General features: G+C 46.9%; 2 protein-coding genes across 2 annotated transcripts in view; one reads left to right on the top strand and one right to left on the bottom strand.

Moving 5' to 3' along the window:
* Positions 1–6,446, bottom strand: part of ATRIP (ATR interacting protein) — a 16,504-nt gene extending 10,058 nt beyond the window's left edge. Inside the window, 6 exon segments of the mRNA XM_007446155.1 lie at positions 1–2; positions 4–73; positions 1,676–1,794; positions 3,375–3,545; positions 4,221–4,351; positions 6,200–6,446. The exon segment at positions 1–2 is cut by the window's left edge and continues 98 nt beyond it. Coding sequence (XP_007446217.1) covers positions 1–2; positions 4–73; positions 1,676–1,794; positions 3,375–3,545; positions 4,221–4,351; positions 6,200–6,446 — 740 coding nt within the window.
* A 5,960-nt stretch (positions 6,447–12,406) lies between these two features.
* The window catches only part of CCDC51 (coiled-coil domain containing 51), a 7,650-nt gene continuing 3,565 nt past the window's right edge, over positions 12,407–16,491 (top strand). Inside the window, exon 1 of the mRNA XM_007446154.1 lies at positions 12,407–12,473. The gene's annotated coding sequence lies outside the window, so the exon portion shown is untranslated. The remainder of the gene's footprint in view (positions 12,474–16,491) is intronic.

The raw sequence follows: 16,491 nt of genomic DNA, 5'->3' as shown, positions 1-16,491 counted from the left end.
AGGGAAAGATGGTTTTCCAAGTTGTGGAGAATATGCTTCTGGTTTTATAACCACAGAAGGGCTTTTCCTAGGACTGGAAAAAGTTAACTATGAAAGCAAAGTAATGATTCTGCTAACACCATGTAAAATACCTGGTTATAAAACTTCTAACAAACTTTAAACTTTTCCTGTCTAGGTGATTTGACCAAAAATTTTATCTATTACACGTTTGTTATTCTTTGTCAGGACAGCAATGCAAAATTCAAGGCATTTTGATTCAAATTGTTAAAAAAAAAATCTTTCATTTGCTTCCACATTCTTCCAATCACCCAAAAGTATTGGCCATAACTCCATTACTACCTCCAATTCCAGCAAAACATCTTTTCAGTTTGCAACCTCTTTTTTTTAAATTGAAATATAGTTGCTATACAATGTTATATAAGTTATAAGCAAATGCTATAGTGATTCATAATTTTTTTTTTTTTTTTTTGTGGTACGCGGGCCTCTCACTGTTGTGGCCTCTCCCGTTGCGGAGCACAGGCTCCGGATGCGCAGGCCCAGCGGCCATGGCTCACGGGCCCAGCCGCTCCACGGCATGTGGGATCCTCCCGGACTGGGGCACGAACCCGTGTCCCCTGCATCGGCAGGCCGACTCTCAAGCACTGCGCCGCCAGGGAAGCCCTGATTCATAATTTTTAAAGGTTATACTCCATTTATAGTTATAAAATATTGGCTATATTCCCTTTGTTGTACAATATATCCTTGTAGTTTATTTTATACTTTAATAGTTTATACCTCTTACTCCCCTATCCCTCTATATTGCCTTTTTCCCATTTCCTCTCCCCCCTGGTAACCACTAGTTTGGAACAACCTCTTTTATAATAGTCAGGGACTGAATGAAAAGATTTTCAGGAGAAAGAGGGTCTAGAAAAAGGTGTATTGTGTCTTGCAACTTGGAAACTGAGCCAGTGCCTTGGTGCCAGGGTCTTTATGTTAGAGAAGCAGTCTTAACCCTCTGATTGGATCAGACAATGCTGAGGCCCTCCTGTTAGTGTGAAGAGGTGGATGGACTCCCTCTGCTCTCCTGTCTTACCTGGGCTACGCAAGGCAAGAAAAGTTCAATTTCACACCCTGCCCATTATAAGCAAAGGCAGCAGAATGTTGAATACCAGAAAAAGATGACCCGACCCACACTGTTCAAATTTCAAGGCTGATCCTGACAGTGTGCCAGACTTCTTTGGCAGGCAGGGGACAGGACGGACCATTAACAAGCTGATCACATCTGCAGCAAAGGTGGGGACTGCTGGACAGCAAATGAGAAAAAATATTCCGAGCAGTTGGGACTGAAATACAGTTGGGGCAAAATCATTTATTTGAAACAAATTACATAAAAATGAAGGCTGGTCCACTCCAAAAGTTTGGACAGCATCTTTCCAGCCTCTTTTCATCCCGAGGAGTTGTGTTGTATTTATAAAGTCTACAGGGAGGAAGCACTTCTAGAGTGCAGGGCCTTTATGCTATGATGCCCCAAACCATTCTAGTCTCATCCAAACCATCTTTGAGGCCTTCAGGAAAGAGCATCTATGCCCCAGTGGCAGAGTCTAAACGACCTTTGTTCAGGACTAGCCTGACATTGTTATTCAGACTTTTTACTAAATGATACAAAACTGTATTCTCCCTCTAGCACCATCATTACCTGACATGGGAAATGGAGGGAGCAGCTAGTTTATTAGCTCGTTCACTGCTTTGAAGCTTTGTCCTTAATTCATTCATCTCTGCATCTTTAAACTGGAGTTCAGACTGCAGTGACTGGAGCTGGAAGGCAAAAGAAGCATACTTATAGAGGCCTCATCACATATACAGAAACAGCTCTGGGCTTCAAAATCTCAAGATAGTAAAGGAAAAACAAGCAATGAGAGATAGTATAAAAGTCTGCTGTGACATAAATGTCCTAAAATATCAAGCTTTAACCTTCTTCCTGAAAGATGACATGGTATATTCTAGAAAGATATTTTGATCTGAACTATAGCTGGGTAGTTTGTGAGGGTTCAAATACCATTTAATCAGCCTCTCTGAACTCCAGCTTATCTGTAACATAAATACCTGTCTTCCTGGTTGGGGGGATTAAGTAAGAATGGTGAATGTAAAATGCCCAGCACAGAGCTTGACAAGGTACCATATCTCACGGTAACATGTAGACCTTTTAGTAAACATAGTGGTGCACAATCCAAGTCTTCCTGAAGGTCTGGGCTGAGTATTTAGAAGAGTTTTACCAAAACCTTGTACAGTGTGGGGAGACGTGCTGTTCTGGCCAGTGGTAACTGCTGCCATTCCCAGGCACAGCACCCAGACACAAGGGCAGGACCATTTAAGTCTCACAACAGCCCTTCTGGTTATTTTCTGGAACAGATAAGGGAAACGAATCCCAGAGCATAAGTCATCACCCTGAGGTCACTGCTTGAATGTGATAAAGCCTAGATTCAAACTCTGGTTTGTCTGATTGCAAACCCATTGCTCTTCATCATGTATATGGAAAGACAACTTCTGCTGTTAGTCTTGGGCACAGGTCAGTGCTTCTTTAAAGACTGCCAAGTTTGCTGAATGAAGTAACGGCAGAATAAGGCCCACGTCCTTAAGTTTGAAGCCTTGGGAAGTGAAGGAAAGTGGTATATACTGGACACCCACTGTTTTTCTCCCCAGAACAGTATCTCCCTCCCTTAAGAAACATCATTTTCCTACCTTTGAATATGTGATTTGAATGGGAGCTATTATCTCTTTGATTACAGTGACTAGTTCAGAGGCAGGCACCTGACTCAGGTTCGACCAATTAGAGCCTTCCCCAGAATTTTAAAACTTGGAGATAAAGAACCCTAGGTCTTCAGTCTGCTCTGGAGCTATGAAATAAGAGCGCAGGAGCCCCTGGAGAACACATCCTCTACCATAAGGATGGAGCCTATCAATAGTACAGAGAATAAAGATGAGTTGTGGCAAATCTTGAGTCTTTTGAGGCCCCAGCACACCTGTTTTCCCAGCCCTAGTTATGGAAGCCAATACATTTTCTTTTGGCCTAAGCTAGGTCAACTGAGTTTCTGATCTGCCAAAAAAGAAAAAAAACAAAACACAATAAAAACCCCACTAATTTTAGCTGTTTCTGCAAAGTGTGAGCTAGTAACTTAGACTACCACAGCAAAGCAGAGTTTCATCTAAGTCCTTTTCCAAACCTCAGAGCCTGGAGAAAAGTACATACAGTTAGTTGGTAGCGAAAGTATCTAAGACAAACAACTGTTGAAATCTTCATGGAAGATCCATAAGCAACTTTAGTCATTGCTTCTAAAGGAACTCATTGAGCAGGCAAAGCTGATGTCCATACAAGCAAAACAAATGCTCTGGGTCACCTTTCTGGAGAATTCTTTTTCTTTGTCACTGAGTGCTTGAGTTTTTTCTTGCTCAAGAAGGAAATGTGATCTTCTCTGTTCCTCTAGAATGGATTCTGTCTGATGCAGTGAGTCCCGTAAAATTTTAATTTCTCCACTTTTAATGAGCACTTCTTCTTCCATTGCCTTCATCTGTAAATCCCAAATTGATGTTGTGAAAAGTTTGTAAGGGAAAATTATATATGTACATGTTTCAACATGTAGCTGGGGAGATGAAGAAACACACTTAAAACATGTCCAACAGACCAGAGTGCTCGAAATATATCTGTACCAATCAGACATCACCGTGATCTGCTAGGCCCATTCCTGGGACAGTGGATATTCAGCAAGATAGCTTAAGGACACACTTGTCACTTCTGCATGCAGATTCTATAGGCTCTAAGAGGTATTAAACAATCTGGGTCACACACTTCACAGAACTAAAATTCTAAATTATGTTCTTGGTTTCTCTAGGGACCTATAGTCATATGAAGAATGTTTGCTTTTTTGCAAAACTGCTAATGAAAATAGCAACCATTATGATGTTGTTTCTTATATAAGACATAGGCTATAAATTTATCTCAGTGCTACAACAGAAAGTTTGTATCTCTTTTTGTATATGGTTTACAGTGTTTCCTTTCTTGCCCTAGTTGTTAGGAATCTCAGGATTTAGTTTCAACCAAAATTTTCTGGCTTTCTTTCCCCCAATTCATGGGGATGAACCTGGACTCTTGTTTTAAAACTTTTATATATTTTATTGTATAATGCTTTATAACACATGCATAAGTGAATGAATTAACTACAAAAGCCACAAGTTAAATCACTTACCTTTTCTTTAAGCTCTTTGTACTGTGCCTGAAGTAACTCTAATTCAAAATTATCTTTAACTGGAACACTTTCTCTGTTTTTCCTTGCAGGATTTTTTGACATCCCATCTAATCTGGGGACCTTATGAACATCTGTAAAAAACAGTTCCCGTGTACTTTTTAGGACCCAACATTTCCCCACTTTAGCCAGACAATGCTGAAAACAATCACTTTTGAAAGCAAATCAGAGAAAGATCTAGTAAGCACTACAGGTATTTTACAACGTAAGAACATGAATCAATCCTCAGGAAATAACAGAACCTGCCACCTTCTCCCCATTCTGCACCCAGTTTTAAGAGTCTCATCGAAAGGCTGAAAGGTGCTGTGGGAATCTCACTGGTCAGAACTCAGTGATCTATTATTCAACGATATTTACTGAGCACCTAAAATATGCCAGGCTTTAGCCTCTAAAGAAAGGTACAATGGTGAGCAAAATGGATACAGTCCTTACACTCATGGAGCTTACATGACACTCAAAAACACAAGAATAAATGTAAAATATCAACTGTTGTAAGAGCTGCAGAGAAGAGCAAATATAGGAAAGCCTATAATAGGGGCTTTGATACAACGGGATGAATAGAAGGCTTCCCCAGGTAAGTGATGACTGAATGGAGAGCTGAAGAACAGGCAGGAACTAACCAGGTGAGTGGCGATGGGGAATAGATGGAAAGAACACTCAGTGTGTAAGAAACAGCAATGTGCAGTTTCTGTATTGTAAGGAAACAGGGAGAATTCAAGGAATGAAGGAAGGTTAGTGTGGCTAGAACCCAAAGAAGGAGAGGGAAAGGGACAGGCCATGCTGGGCCTTGCTGGCCATGTTAAGGATTTTGATCTTTATACTAGAAGTAGTGTGAAGTCATTAAAGGCTTTCAGTAGGGATGTTCACGTGTATCTGTGTGTGACACGGAGATTCTAGTTTTGAAAAGATCACTCTGGCTGTGGTATAAACTCTGACTTGAGTCATAACTGGAAATGTGGGAACAATTTAGCAGACTATTGTCTGGAGAGGGGTGATGGTAACACAGATCAGGGAGATGGCAGAGATGATGCAGAGAGGATGGATTCCAGAGATGGATGAAGAAGGTAAAGTTACAGGATTTGGAAAGGAATCAGATCCATGGTCAAGGAAAGGGAGCTGTTGCCTGCCTTGTGCTACATGATGGAGAGTGGTGCTAGTCATTGCCATGCAGAACATTTGGTCATCAAATGTTCTGAGTGTTTTCTGAATGCTTCACCAGGCACCATGCTGGAGATGCTGGTGGATGACTGGGTTTCCAGGAAATGATTGTGTGGAACATAAGATGCATGTAAGACATCCAAGTAGAGATTTCTCTTCCTGGGAGCCCCACAAGACTTCACTAGAATGAGGGAAGCTCCATGAAGGAGGGGGCTTTTGTCTTTTGTTTATTGCTAAGTGTCTGCAGCTCCTAATGTTTGGGCACCTAAGTACGATTTATTGGTTGCATAAAAGAATGAGCCTCTTTTATCTCTTGCCTCTGCCAGGCCCCTCTTATGTTCATGCGGCCCAAGGGAAAAGATGGTCTTCATTAGGTCTAAAGCCTCCCAAAACTGTCATAATGATGGGTCCCCATGTGTAGGTAGTGATGATTCTATTCTGATGGTGGTGGTAGTCGTGTTGCAAGGATCTCTGTTAAGAGCTAAGAACCTTAGTGGTCCAAAGTATAGAAACTAAAGTAAAATGTTAACCTAGCTTTTGGTATTCCAAATCGGCTGTTTGACACTCCTGATACATTTCTCCCCCAAATCAAAGGACCTTTTGGGACACGCCGCTGATTAAATCAAACTGTTCCTCTATTTTTAAAAGGTGAAGTAGCAGTGTGAGTTCAAGACACAGGAACAGCGGTAGTGGGGTTCTTAAGCCACAGCCATCTAGTGGGTCTAGCGAGGTCTGCACCACCCTCGGGGAAAAGGCGCACTCACTGGACACGTCCGGAGCCGCGTTCGGGCACTGGCTCAGGGCCTGTGACGCAAGGGTGTCGAGTTCCTCCAGGTCGTCGGCGGTGAAATCCCCGTGCGCGCCGAATGGGTCTTCTGGGTCTGGGGGGGCGGCCGCGAGGAAGCCCCGGGCCCGCTTGCTCGGAGGGTGCTGGGTGCTGGGCGGCGGGCCAGGACTGGGTGCCGGGGGCCCGCTCCGCCTCCTGCTGCCTGGCGCGGGGATTCCAGCCATGCCTGCCGCCAGCCGGTATCCGAAGGCACCGAGTCCGGCCTGTAACCTCGAGGCCGGAGGGCTGGACCAACCGATCGCGCGCCGCAGCTCGCCTCAGCCGCTGGGGCCGCGCCCCCTAGCCAACAGGCCAATCACCTTCCAGTCGGTGGGCGCGGGTGAATGACGTAATCAGACAGCGCCGCGGTGCCCAACTGGGTTCCTGCGGAGCTCGGTCGCTCCCAGCCCTTCTGGGCACCACCCCGCCTGGCGCTTTCGTACCGACGGCTGGGACCCCAGTAGGCGGGTGGTCTAAGAGGAGAGAACCGAGTTACCTGGGCTAATTCACCAGCCCCACCGCGCAGGTGGCTCTGCGCCCGCTCTCTGGCATCACTTAGGGTACACAGCTGGGCTTGGAGGAGTTCGCCCTGATTTTCACAAGTGCACATGTGAATCGAGTCAGGGAGCATTCAGGGGTTTGGTCTTTGTGAGCTCGCTGTTCTCCAGCCAGACCCACTTCTCATATACCCCAAGGGTCTCTTGGGGAGGAGTCTGGGAGAGTGGGACTGGGCGGGAGTTATGAATGCAGCTGTTGTGAGCACACATCTTTGAGAACAGTAAATGCTTTGAATGTGTACCTTTGAGGTAGGTCTGGAGAAAGAAATGTCTGAGAAGGGGTGATCCTGAGAATGGTGTGCCTGTGTTGGAGGGGGTGGGAACTAACTGCTCAGGCTGTTAATATTCATTCATTTCTCTGAGAGCTCTTGAGTGTTTTTGTCCCAAGCGATGGTCATAGGTTAGAAATGAATGAAACTCAGGAAGTTAAGGAAGGCCCCCTGGAAGTAGCACCTGGGCTGTCCTACAGGTTGAGTGGAAGTTATCAAGAGTTACCAAGGAGGGCTTCCCTGGTGGCGTAGTGGTTAAGAACCCGCCTGCCAATACAGGGGACACGGTTCGAGCCCTGGTCCGGGAAGATCCCACATGCCGCGGAGCAACTAAGCCCGTGTGCCGCAACTACTGAGCCTGAGCTCTATAGAGCCCAGCCTGCGCTCTGCAGAGCCCACAAGCCACAACTACTGAAGCTCATGCACCTAGAGCCTGTGCTCCACAACAAGAGAAGCCACCGCAATGAGAAGCCTGTGCACCGCAACGAAGAGTAGCCCCTGCTTGCCACAACGAGAGAAAGCCCGCGCGCAGCAACAGACCCAATGCAACCAAAAATAAATAATTTTTAAAAAAGAAAAGAGTTACCAAGGAGGATGGCACCAAGACTACTCAGACAAGAACACAACACTGAAATGGATGCCACACAAGTGCCAGGTAGCAATTATCGATGGCAGAGAAAGAAGGTAAGGCTTTAGAGAGGAGCAAGGATTCAAGCTGGACTTGAGTGGCTGACAGGATTTTACCGGGCAGCAGTCATGTGCAGAACAGTTAGCAGGAACAGGGTGTTGGAGAGTAACTGGGGCAAGACTTTTCATCCTTGAATGCGCAGTGCCAAACTTGGCCTGTGAGTGTCCTGTGAATGTTTGTGAAGGCAGTAAGTGAAAGGGAGGTGGTTGTCAGGGCCTAGAGGGTCTTGAACACCTGGCTTTAGTTTTTTGAGGTAATTGGTACGTTCCCTCAGACAGCTGCCCAAATGTTGAATGCTTGTCTTAATTGCTCCAAGACTCTGGTCCCGTAAAGGGACAGGATTATACTTCCATTTGTTAATGCTGATTAGGTTCTACCAAATAAAAGAGCAGTAGCTTAATCTCAGGGGTGGTGTGATGGCACTGGCTCTCTGAAGGGTTATTCTCAGTAGCACAGGGATGGGTGCGAGCTGACAAGGTCCAACAGGGAATCCCTGAAGTCCAAAGAAGATGCTGCTGGCTGTGCAACTTTCCGGGAGAGAAGCAAAGTGGGCTTTTTTTCTTTTTCTACTAATATCAAGTACATTAGAATGATAATACAAGTTTCAATCTATCAAAACCTTTTCCAGTTTGGACTCAGCAAAATCTCAGACTAGTTCGAGCCCTTTTTGAAAACACATTCTCAGAGAAAGCTAAGTGTTATTAGCATTATTCCCATAGTTGTTATCAGGAATTTACTCTTCCTGGAGTCAAAAGTGGTAGATAACAAATGTCAGGAGAGAAAAAGGAAACAGGGTTAAGAGACACTGGGACTGCCACTACAGTCAGGAAAGAGCTCACTAATGTGACATTTCAGTACTCTAAAGGAAGGGAGTTTCCAGTTGGTGATAACAGTGAGGCAGGAGCTTGACTGGAATGTAGGCCACTGTGGCTCACCATTGATCAGGAGGATGAATGCTAGACACCAGAAGTTAGGGAGTGGCATCCAGATCCCTTAGTGCCTCACTGGTCATTGTAGGGACTTGTGTTTTTTTTGCACTAAGAAGCCACTGAAGAATTCTCAGCCAGGGAGAGACAAAATGTAACTTTATGGTTTAGAGATCACTCTGGGTCCTGAATAAGGATTAGACTGTATGGAAGCAAGGGTAGGGGCAGGAAGACAAATTTGGATGTGACTACAATAATTTAGGTGAGGGATTTTAGGGTCAGAATGAAGGTCCGGTGGTATAAGAGTAAATATGAAGGGTTCAGATTTGATTTTTTTTTTTTTTTTTTGCGGTACGCGGGCCTCTCACTGTTGTGGCCCCTCCCATCGCGGAGCACAGGCTCCAAATGCGCAGGCTCAGCGGCCATGGCTCATGGGCCCAGCCGCTCTGCGGCATGTGGGATCCTCCCGGACCGGGGCACGAACCCATGTGCCCTGCATCGGCTGGCGGACTCTCAACCACTGTGCCACCAGGGAAGCCCTCAGATTTGATTTTGCTGATGGGTTGAACGTAGAGTATAAGAGATGGGAACCTAGCAAAGGACCTTTCTGAAGCCCTAGTGGAAATGCAGACCTGGGGGCTTCAGAGAAAGCTTAGTTCTTACAGACTTTTAGGAATCTCTTTCTCCAGTCTTTTTCCCCTTCATAACACATATCATATGTATTTGTCCTACTCCCCTCCAACAATAGAGAAGTTCCTTGGCAAGAGGAATTTTTCACTGGTGCATGCCCGGCTTGCACAAGCAAGACTCCTTACATGAACAGATGAACAACCCCGTTAAAACAAATAGTAATGTGGATGTCATAACAGAAAGATAGATTTTCCTCCCAGAGTACAAATTCTTCTACTAATCTCATGTAATATATTCTGTTGGGTATACAACCACACAGAAAACAACAGCCATTTCAAATGAGTTGGTTTAATTCCAGGTGGTACAGAATTCAGGATAGAACAAGGACTTAAGAACAAACACACTTTGGCAGGATTCTGGGCTGGGTTTATGTGGATCTCACAGCTAAGGTAGAAATGGCTGAGAAGAACTAAAGACAAGATGAACCACTGTATGATTTTTTTTTTTTTTTTTACAAAAGTTTATTCTTAAATGTACAATAGGTTCCAAGACAACACTTCATTCTAGCTATAGGTGGCAACAGATGTTGTGGCAGGGAATCCAGATGTTTAATCCAGATGTTTAAACAGGAATGGAACTAAGGATCATCATTGCCTCAGGCACAAGGAACAGCTTACTTTTTCCCAGATTTCTTAATTCCACCTGTGGCTGCAAAAGGAAAAAAAAGTCTCATCCAAGGAAAAAGACAGTTCTATGGTTGAAGCCCCAGGGGCCTGATAAGGATCCTAATAAGGCCCAGCTCTTTGTACTGGGCATTTTTTTGGACACAAGCATGCACAGGGCTTTCCCAGTATTATCTATTCTGGGCAAAAGAAGAATAAGAATAAGGCAGGGCACGAGTAACGGCTGTGCACTGGTCTGGATCTCAAGTGTGTTGTGTATTTCAGACTGGCTCACTTAATCCTCATCCCCTATCAACCCATTTTACAGATAACAAAGTCTCAGTGTTAGGTGTTGTTCAAAGTTATAAACTGGTATGCAACAAAGCCAGGATTCCAAGCTGGGTAGCCTGACTTCCAAGTGTCATGCCACACCACATCACCTTCTATATTACGATCCCGGGATCTGATTTACTCACTACCTTTCTTTTACCCAATTTACAAATGACTGTATTTGGCACACAGTAGGTAATTTAACAAACAATTTTAGAATTAAGTATGCCTAATATAGAAATGGAAGTCCTAAAGGGCTGTGACAAAATAAACCTTAAAAAAAAAGTAGATGATGCTCAATAGAAACAAGTAGTACAGGATTTCACTAAGGGTTGGCTTTCTCCCCATACATAATCACAGATTAAGGGAAGGTGCAAGATACCTCACATCATTCCAAAAAGGAATCTCAATATCTAGAATCTCAGCGCTGTGTGGGTACACAAAAATGACTCAAACCCTCTAGAACAGAGGTCTTGGGAAACCCTGAATGACTCTCCCACCATCCCAGCCTTCATTGTCCCTAGGGTGGCTCAGTGATCCAATAGGGTATAGATAACTGTTGAGAAAATAATCCTATTTTGATGAATGTAAAGATTTAAGAAGCACAAAGTACAATGACTGATGGGTTTTAAAAAAAATCTTTTGATATGTAATCAATTCCTTACACAGAGGCAAAAAAGAGGCAGAATGGTAGAGAATTAAGTTAAAAAACATATAGCACAATAGTATGCCAACAGACTTGGACTTTATCCATTAGACTAGGCGCATCCAGCAGTGAAAAGGCTCAGGATGCAAAAGTATTTTGCCAGAGTTTTAACAATACGATTAGTAAATTAAGAAATGTTACAAGCAACAAAGAAGCAGTGAAATACGAATTTGGAGCAAGAAACTGTAGAGGATATCTGGAAACTCAACTGTACTAACTTGTGTCTGAGATATATAAATTTCTGTATTTCCATTTCTGCCACTTCCCTAAGCAAGAGAAGCCCATACTGGGTCTGACTCCCTCCCCCTCTCCCGCTGCTGCGAAACCAAGCCTGGCTAGGGCCGTCCACTGCAGCGGACACCAGCAACAGAGACCTCGCAACTCACCAACGAGGCAGGACACGGACGTGCTCGGGCCCGTAACCAGACTGATGCTCAGGCGTTTGTCCGGCTTGAGCTCTACCCCGCCCTCACTTACCCAGGGGGCCTTTCCCCGCGGCCTTCGCTTTTAGCTCCTCGAGTTTTTTTTGCTCCTCCTTCTGTTTCTGCTTGAATGCCTTATCTTCCTACGGAGAGGGAGAGCGGGTTCACTCCCGGCGGATTTCTCAGACCCTCCGCGCCCGCCCACGCCTCTGCGCCAGCCCTCACCTCGTCCATCTCCTTGGCTTGCTTCTTGGGCTGCTTCAGGGGCTTCTTCTTGCCACCTGCGTGCGACACGAGCACGCTCAGCCTGGCCCCCGCCGGGTCCCGTCCCTCTCCGCCCCGCCCCGCCCCACCCCATCGTCCCCGCACACTTACCTTCGCGGCCCGACATGGCGCCTGCCGCCCCTTCCCCAGACCCTGCCACCGGATGCGGGGCTCCCCGTCCCACCCCCTGAGCCTGTACCTCCATGCGGGCCCGCAGATTGGCTCCTGGTTCGGAAGTTGCGCTCCCGCTGCCGGAAGCGGTCCGGAGGCGGGCACTAAAGGGTCAGAGATCAACTGAGTGACTGGCGCACCTCTGGGGTTGCGGCTCCGGCGCAAAGCCCACCAGGTACTGGGGAGGTGGGGAGGTGGGGTGTTCTGCCCGGGGAGGATCCAGAAGCCGCGAGCGGTTTTTAACCGCAAGCGCTAAGCCTGGGACTGTGCACGGGGAAAGGACTGCAAGTAGAGGGAAGGGCTTGTGCAAAGGCCTTGAAGCTCGGCGCATTCCTTACAGTGTGGCTGGTGGGAGATGCGAGGGAGGCAGCAGAAATGGGCGGGGGCTAGACCACCTGTTTCTAGAGCTTTGGAGGCCACCGGAAGGAGTTGGGGTTTTATAATATAGCCCGGGGTGCGATATTTTGCAAATTCTGTTAATTCATCCAGTACATTTTTGTTGAGTGTGTACTATATGTGTGTACTTTAGGCACTGAGGATGCAGCAGTGAACAAAACAGTGCCTGCCCTGGCAGAGCTGCCGTTCAGGTGGGTGAGACTATAAGTAAATAAGTGAAATGCATACCACGGGTCATGTGATATGTGCCTGGAGAAAAATAAAGCAGAGAAAGTGGTTAAGGTGTCCTGGGGTGGGAGTGGACAGCTATGACATTTGAGCAGGACTTGAAAAAGAGAAGGGAGCAAGCGGTACAGATAGCAAACAGGTGGTGTGAAGCCCCTGAGGTGGGAATAGCCTAGCATGTTCCAGCAACATAAATAAGCTGGGAATTATATGAAGTGAAAGATATGTTAGCTAACCTTGTTATGGTAAACATTTAGCAGTATATACATTTGTCAAATCATCATATTGTACACCTTAAACTTTTACAATGTTGTGTGTCAATTTTTTTTCAAAAAAAAAAAAAAAAAAAACCCAGGGGAAAAACGTCCATGTGACTGGAGCAGAGTGAGGAAAAGGCGACTGGTGAGAGGAGAGAAGAATGAGAACCAGGAGGTGGATGCCCTGTAGGTCATAGAAAGGATTTTTGCTTTTACCTTGAGAGAAATGGGGAACCGTTGCAGGCTTTGAGCAGAGAGAGACATGGTCTGACCGTGTTTTGAAAGCACCACTGCCTGCTCTATTGACAGTAGGGGCTAGAGTAGAAGCAGGGAGACCTGTCAGAGGCTCTTAGGATAATCCAGACAAAAGATGTCGGTTGTTGGGACCAGGTGATAGCAGTGGCAGGGGCAAGAGGAAGAGGGATTCTGGATTTGGTTTCAGAGGTGGAGGTGGCATTTGTTAACGGATTGGATGTGAGGAGGGAGAGAAAGCAGAGTCAGGGATGATATGAGAGTTTGGGCCTGATTGGTTTCCATCAACCAAGATGGAGAAGGCTGTGGGAAAGGCAAGTTTGGGAGAGGAAGATAAGATCCCCATCAGCCTTCCAAGCAGAGACATGGAGTGAGCAGTTCGATAAATGAGCCTGGAATTCAGAGGAGAGGTGTGGGCTGGAGAGGTCCGATTATAGTTTGTTTTGTTTTTATTTATTTATTTATTTTTGGGCACGCCACGTGGCTTGCAGGGTCTTAGTTCCCTTACCAGGGATTGAACCCGGCCCTGGCAGTGAAAGCACCAAGTCTTAACCACCGGACTGCCAGAGAATTCTGTCTGTTTGTTTTTTAGTAATAGCTTTATTGAGATATGATTTACATACCACACAATTCATCTACTTAATGTGTACCATTCAGTGGTTTTAGTATATTTACAGTGTTGTGCAGCTATCTCTACAATCAAGTTTAGAACTTTCTTGTAGATGATTTTTCAAGCCACAGGACTGGATAAGAGAGGAGCCTGAGGACAGAGCCCCGGGCACTGTGTGGAAAGGTTGTGGAAGGGAGTGGGGACTGGAAGCCAAGAGGAGAAGGTGGTTCAAGAAGGAGGGAGCTATCACGAGGCACAGGCTGCTGACAAGGCAAGCAAAATGAGGATGGAACATCATTGGGTTTAGCCACGTGGACATGACCTGGACAGGAGCAGTTCAAGTGGCCTCGTGGGTGTGAAGGCCAGAGCAGAGGGGGGCTGAATGAGAATGGGAGAAGAGGAACTGGAGACAGCTAGTGCAGGCACTTTGTCAAGGAGTAAAGAGGAGCAGAGAAGTGGGGCAGTTGCTGGAGGGAGTGTCAAATCAGTTAGTGCCTGAGGAGGCGAGAGGATATGGGACCTGGGGCACAGCTTGGCCTTTCCTAGAGCAGGAATTATTCATCCTGAGGAACAAGAGAAGGTGGCGATGAGACAGACACTGGCAGGTGGGAAGGTGTGGTAGGAGTTTATGGAAGTTCTCTTCCAATTTTAAAATATTTTCTTGGTGAAAAATGAAGCAAACCATCAGCTATGCAAGTGAGGATGAGGTACTGGTGATGGAGGTTTGCGAAAAGGGCAGTTGGTAGGAGATAGTCATCTGGATGGAGTAGGAGAATGGATGTGGAGGGCCAGCGTCCTGAACTTGGCCCAGGGCTCATTTTGGCCTCTGTCCACCTGTCCAGCCTCTCCACCCACTCTCCTGTCTGCTGCACAGGTCACCCTTCAGATTTTAGACAACTTCAAGCACTGTTCCACTTTGTCTCTGTGCCAGGAACATCTTCCCTTTGCTGGTTGATGGGCCTGTGAGACATCTAAGTGGGAAGGAGCCAGGAGACAGGCTGGGTGGGAGGCTGAGAGGAGGGACTAGAGTGGAGGAACAACTTGGGATTCGTTGGTGTGTCCCCTCACGAAGCCAAGTCCCTGCTGTCTCCAAGCTTATGTTCTAGTGAGGGGCGAGGCAATACGTGAAGAAGGCAATATGTGTGTCTGATGGAGAAAAAGAAAGCAGGTAAGGTGGCCAAGGAGGGAGTGGTCAGGAAAGGCCTTATCAAGAGGTGATATATGAACAAAGACGTAAGTGTGAGGTGACTGGACTTGTGGAGGAAGAGTGGTCCAGACAGAGGACATGGCAGGGCACAGACCCTGTGGCAGGATTGTGCTTAGCGTGGTGAGGATGCTGCAGTGGAGTACGTACAGGGATGGAGAGAAGGAAGGGGATGAGGGCTGAGAGGACCGGGGCTTGTTGGCCAATGGCAGGACTGGTGTGCATGCCAGGTGATAGGGGAGCTGTCAGGGGGTTTTGCACCGAGGGATGTGATCTGACTTAGGAGGTAACAGAGCCTCTGTTTGCCACGTGAAGAACGGCTCTGAGGGGCAGGGGAGGAAGCCATGACTGTGTAGGAGGCTGTAGCTGTCTTCTGTGCCAGGGATGAGTGACCTTCCTGGGGTCCAAGATTGGGCTGCTGATAGAGGAGGAGGCTGAGGGGGGTGGTGATTTCAAAATGAGAGGGTGTTGAAAGCTGCAGAGGTATTGGAGAAGAAATCTGAGTAGCACCTGCTGGATCTGACAAGGTGGAAGTTTTGCGGGGCTTCAGGAGAGCAACCTTGGTGGTCGAGTGGCATCAAGAGAGAAGAGGGCTGAGGAAGTAGTGATGGACAAGGGGGGCACCTTTCTGCTGATCGTTGCTGAGGAGGGTGGGTGCTCTGCTTTGATGAGGGGTACACCTGCAGGATTGTTGTGAGGCCACAGCTTGTGTGCAGTGGTCACTGGCCTTGAGGCCTAGGAGGCTGGCCCGACTGCTGGACCATGGGTGGCATGTGCTCCCTTGGGCCTTAGGCAAGGGGCACAGGGGTTTGGGTGCAGCAGCAGCTTGGAACCACTGTCACAGAGATGTCCCCTTCTGTGGCGCTCAGCTCAGGCTTTTGCCAGGAGGCATGTCCCTACCCAAGCAACTTTGTTTTCAAGAGGGTCTGAGCTTCTCCAAGCATGGCACCATGGGGAGGAGGCTGGGATGCTCATCGCCTTACATCAGGGAGGTCCTTTCTTTGTAACTGGAGCTCTTCTAGTCAGTCTTCCTGTCCCCTGCACCCTTTGCTTACCTCTCTCTCTGGCCTGGTCTTTCTGCTACCAGGTGTCACTCTGACAGCCAGAGTCAGTACTTGGGGGCAGGGGTGGTTTGGCCAGACCAGGGTGCTCTGGCCCAGGTCTGCCCCGGGAGCATGGGTCACCTGGCCCTCTTTTCGGGGTCCTCGGAATTCACTGCTGCTCCTGGGCTCAGGCAAGGCCTGACTGGATGATGGGAGACTCCCTGTGCTGTTCAGGTAACAGAGAAGTAGGATTGTTGGGGCCCAAACATCAAAGCAAGGTTGGGCAGTTACTGAGGTTGGAAAGAAGGAAGAAAGCTTATGGAAAGTGAGAAATGTGAGACTGGGAGTTGGTCACCCGGAATGTCTGGGCTTGAAGGGCAGAAGGAAAGTTGGTGTGAACCTAAAAAAGCTGTCCTCTATGAAGAAATCTGGGTTGTTTTGTTTTGCTTTGTTTTCCCCTGGAATTGTCTTTTCAGAGGAGAGCTGAGGAGACAGTTTTCTGCCTTGGGACATGAACGACCTGTGTCCCAGAACAGAAGCGAAACTCCTTCCCCAGGGTTGAGGCAGCCCTCAGGGAGCCTGGGAAGCTGGTTTTGATAGTCATTTATAGAACTCTTT

This window comes from Lipotes vexillifer, unplaced genomic scaffold (genome assembly GCF_000442215.2).
Source record: "Lipotes vexillifer unplaced genomic scaffold, Lipotes_vexillifer_v1.1 scaffold491, whole genome shotgun sequence".
NCBI lineage: Eukaryota > Metazoa > Chordata > Mammalia > Artiodactyla > Lipotidae > Lipotes > Lipotes vexillifer.
The sequence above is the reverse complement of the archived record's forward strand: the minus strand, read 5'-3'. Positions and strand labels throughout refer to the sequence as shown.